General features: G+C 44.1%; 1 protein-coding gene across 2 annotated transcripts in view; it reads left to right on the forward strand.

Annotated features, from left to right (window-relative positions):
* Positions 1-3: 3 nt before the first annotated feature.
* RPAP2 (RNA polymerase II associated protein 2) overlaps positions 4-4,597 on the forward strand; it is a 66,551-nt gene continuing 61,957 nt past the window's right edge. Inside the window, exons 1-2 of one of the 2 annotated variants that reach the window (XM_006021824.3) lie at positions 4-52; positions 1,076-1,121. In XM_006021824.3, coding sequence (XP_006021886.1) covers positions 4-52; positions 1,076-1,121 — 95 coding nt within the window. Of the gene's footprint in view, positions 53-1,075; positions 1,122-4,046; positions 4,154-4,597 lie in introns of those variants that run through there. The other variant, XM_025201901.1, reaches the window with a different exon arrangement.

A 4,597-nucleotide genomic window follows, 5' to 3' on the forward strand; every position in this document is an offset into this window, starting at 1 on the left:
GTGATGGCGGCGCGGGAGAAGCTGCGGGCCAGGTCGGGTCGGAGGCGCCCAGGTAGGAATCCCAGCTCCCCCCCGCCGGGTGCAGTGGACTCGCCCTTCTCCTCCAGCCCCGCGCGGGGGGACAGAGCCATCCCGGGAGGGGGGGGGCGAACACGAGCGTTACGTGCGGGGCACCCCTGGGGCGCCAGCTCTGAGCCTCGTGCTGGCCGCCTCGGCCGGCGGGCCGTGCGACCCCTGTGCTCAGCCTCCCCCATGTCCTGCCCCGTCGGCTGCGTCCCGGGGGAGGGCCGGGGCAGGCGCGTGCTTGGTTGCAAACGCAGACTGGGCTTTGCTGGTTGCCCCCTCCTGGCTTTCTACTATACGTGTTGGTGGTTCTGCTGGGGCCAAAGCCACGGGTTCCTGGCTGGGGTCTTGCCCTCTGCTCAGGGTCAGATTTGGGGTGAGGAAGGAACTTTACCCTGCGGTCAAATTGGTAGGGACGGGGGAGGATTGCTTTCCTCTGCAGCAGGGGCATGGCCCTCCTTCCCCAGGACCTCTTGAGTAGATATTACTAATCTTTTAGAGAAGCAGGATGTTGGCTGTGTGGTTCCCATGCTTTCCCTGCGCCAAGTAAGGGTAGGGCTGACAGCAGATTTATGAAGAGTTGACATCATGGATTTGTATAGGATGTTTTGGATAGGGATGATCCTGTCTCAGGCAGGGGGTCGGGTTAGCTGGCCTCTGGAGGACCCTTCCAGCCCTACTTCTCTGTGATTTCCCATGTTGGGAGGGCCCAGATAGTTTGGATTTGTGCTCAAGGTACATAAATGACATGTCTTGCCTCTGTTCTGTCATCTGCAAAATTTGGGCCTTACCAGTCTGTTTTTTCTTGCACCTGAATATTGATTTTGTAATTGTTGAGTTGACACCCTTTCAGCCTCCAAAAGTGCACGTATCTTGATTGTGCTTTCCTCTTTTGCGTTTGCAAATCCTTTTTCCTTATGATCTAGTATTTCAGTGCTTTCAGTATTTCCAGTGAAAACTTATGAGCCTCAAGGTAAGAAAAAATACACTAATTTATATATTTTATTACTAGGAAGTAAGCAATCAAGTGCTTTGAAAAATGAAGATGCAGCACAAAGGTATACTATGTAAATTATATGACATAGTAATGAAGTATAGGTTGTAGCTGTGTTGGTCTAAGGATATAGGTAGGCAAGGGTCTTTGGGTAAATCTGATGTCTTTTTATTAGACCAACTCAGATAGTTGGAAAAATTCTTCTTTGCAAGCTTTTGGGCACAAACACCCTTTGTGCAGCTGCAGAAGTATCTGCAGTTGGTGTGCGCTGTTCCTGGATGGAATGAATAGTAAAGAAGCCAGAGGCTTCAATAGGAGTCAGTGGGTGAGAAACGTGGGGGGTGCAGAGGGGAAGAGCTGTCTCTCACCCATTGACTCCTGGTTACCTTGTCACTGAGCCTTTCTTACATGCACACCGGCCTCTGGCTTCTTTACTATTCATTCCATCCTGGAGGAGCGCACAACATCTGCAGATGCTTCTACAGCCTGAGGAAAGGTGTTTGTGCCCGAAAGCTTGCAAGGAAGAATTTTTTCAAAATATTTGAGTTGGTCTAATAAAAGAGATCAGATTTACTCAAAGAACCTTGTCTGTCTATGACATAGTAATCACATTTCTTTGCATTATTTTGGAGTTCCCACTTTGCATACATTTAGCAAATAGGCTAGCAACTATGCTATTCAGTGTTGTAAAATGTTTTAAATAACCCTGCAAATGTGGAGACAGGACACTTTAAGACATGTTAGGCAAAAATGGTATCAACTATACCCCCAAACTATGTTAAAGGAAAGTTGAGGTTGCCAAGTCAAGTAGCTGGGAAATGACAGAACTGAAATTGTCTGTGCAACATTAATTCTGCCCCCTTGTGTGTGTCATGACACATTTTTTAATCGTGTGGTTGCATTCTGTTTTCCACAGGATCTCTGCTTTTTCACTGCATAGGCTGAACATCGTTCATATATGTATGTGTATGTCAGGAACACACACACAAGGATGTTTCAAAAGCTATAATTTCAAAGTAAAACCATTTTGTGTGCAGTGATCATTTATTGGGCCACATCACTTCTCTATCTAGTTGCCTTGCTTGGCAACACAGGTATTCCAGTGAGTCACAGCTTTCTTGATACTATCCTCAAAAATGCTTTTTGGTTACTATGACAGTCACTTCTGCACTACAAGTTGCACCTCTGCATCACTGGAGAATCTGTGTTCATGAAGAGCCTCCTTCAATGGTTCAAACACGTGATGATAACTTCGTGCAAGATTGGGACTGTAGGGTGGCTGTGATAAGATTCCAAAGCCTAGTTCGTGCAAAGTCTCAACAGTCAACTGTCTTGTGTAATCTCACATTGTCGTGCTGGAAAACACTTTGGTTATGCTTTCACATGTGGTCCAAATAGCTGGCTTCAGGTGGTTTTAGAGGAAGTGGTAGTAGGTGTTACTGTTGATTGTAACCTCATGCTCCATTAAGTGGACAAGAAGTCCCATGCAATCCCAGACCAGGATGAGCAAAACCTTTGCAGAGGATAATTGAGTGCAGAATTTTTTGGGTGGTGGCAACAATGTGTATTTCTATTGCATGCTGTCTTTTGCTCTCAGAATTGTAATGCTGGACCCCGGTCATGTCCCTGGTGACAGTGCATGAAAGGAGCCTTTCATCCTGTACATGCTACAGAAGCTGGGTATACACTTCCACACGTTGTCATTTATGCACACCTGTCAGTTGCTTTGACGCCCACAGAGACACTTTCTGGTAATTCAGGGGATCAGGCAAAATGGCATGGATACTGCTAGCACTTAAGCCTACTTCCACAACTAGTTCAAGAATGCTCACTTGCCTATTCACATGACAGCAGCATCAGTCTGGGTGGTGGTGTCCTCCATTCTGGCTGTGTTGGGGCATCTGGCTCAGGTTTGAACTTTTCCATCCACTCATAGACCTTCCATTGAGTCACACAGTTCTTACTGTATTGTGCCCTAATCCTACAGCGAATTTCACAAAGCAGCACATCTGTGGCCCACAAAAAAAACACAGTGTTGGAATCCTGTTCTTGTTTGGTACATGCTGACAGCTACATGCCCATGTTGTTTACATGTTCACTAGCATGATGTGTGTTTGACAAAACCACGTGTACATTCAACAGTGCCACCATCAATGTTCCCCACTGCTTTTTAGTTTCCCACTTTGTCGCAGGCTTACAGTAGGCAGCCATTTTGCTGTTAGTTTCTGAAATGTGTGTGTGTATGGTGTATGTGTATGTACATATTTCTGTGTCCTCATTAACTTACTTATTCACATGAACAATGTGCAGCCTGTGCACTGAATAAAGCAGGGATCCTATGGAAAAATAGATGCCTATTTTTTTCCTTATTGTTCAGCATATGGCCTCAAACCTTATTTACTGCACTCTTTTCAAACACTGCTTTCAGGACTGTTATTAATATTCTTCTGACTTCTGATATTTTGTATTGCCTATCACCATGCTATGCTTCTCAAATCTTTTCGCAGCATACCTGTGAGGTATGAGGGTATTGTCCCCATTTTGCAGAGACACTGAGAGCTTAAAAGACAGTCATCCACTAATTTTGAGTTGCGTACTCAAAGTCTGAGATGTATAGATAGTATATTTTTCAGATTACTTAGTCCTGTTAATACTTAATATACTTGAGTACAGCTCCTGTTGACTTTAGCTGCAGCTTTGCTGTGCTCAGTGGTTCTGCAAATCAAATCCCAGAGTTTTAAATTGGGCACCCAGGAGTTGAGGAACATACTATTTGTGGCCTCATATGAAGTTTGGCTTATGTGGCTTGTTCAGCATCATAGGAAATGGGTAGCAGAGATTGAGGGTAAACTAAAAATCTCTAGGCACCATTCAGCTATCTTAGCTGCATGATGATTCTTTCTCTTGCATTTTTTGCCTCATTTAGTACATGCAGGAACATACTACAGATCACAGCTTCTTTAACTAAACTGTCCTGATGCATCCCCAGCAGATAGATCCCAACTGTGCACAGGGGTCCTGTAGAAGAAAGTCTCACATGATAAAGGGCCGTTTCCTAATGTATAAAGAGGTTGAATGAATCAGTTTTGAATGCCTGTGAGTGCTTTATTTAGAAATCTATATTTCCTTAATATTTTGTGTGTGTGTGTAATTTTCATGATTGTTTGTTTATTTTTTTATTTTTGTGACTCAGAAGAGTGGGGGGGAGGGGTTGAAATTCCATCATGTAGAATCATTTTAACACCCACCCAGGTCTGTACCAGAATGTAGGAGTCAAATTCAGCAAAATCCAAACTTCAGGTAAATCTGGGATAATGTCATCAAATGACTATAAACAAAATATAGTAATTGTTTTTCTTGCACTTCTGACTTCTGGAAGTTGTGTTTCATTTACTGTTTTCCTGGGCATGGTTCAGAGGCACATGTTAATCTGGTGGTAGTGATATATCATTATTTTCTTAATACATAAAGATTCTTTGTGCAGGCTGCTTGTAGGGACATATTTATGTCCTGTAAACTTTTTCTGTATTTGGTGCAGGA

The sequence above is a fragment of the Alligator sinensis genome, unplaced genomic scaffold (genome assembly GCF_000455745.1).
Source record: "Alligator sinensis unplaced genomic scaffold, ASM45574v1 scaffold199_1, whole genome shotgun sequence".
NCBI classification, from domain to species: Eukaryota; Metazoa; Chordata; order Crocodylia; family Alligatoridae; genus Alligator; species Alligator sinensis.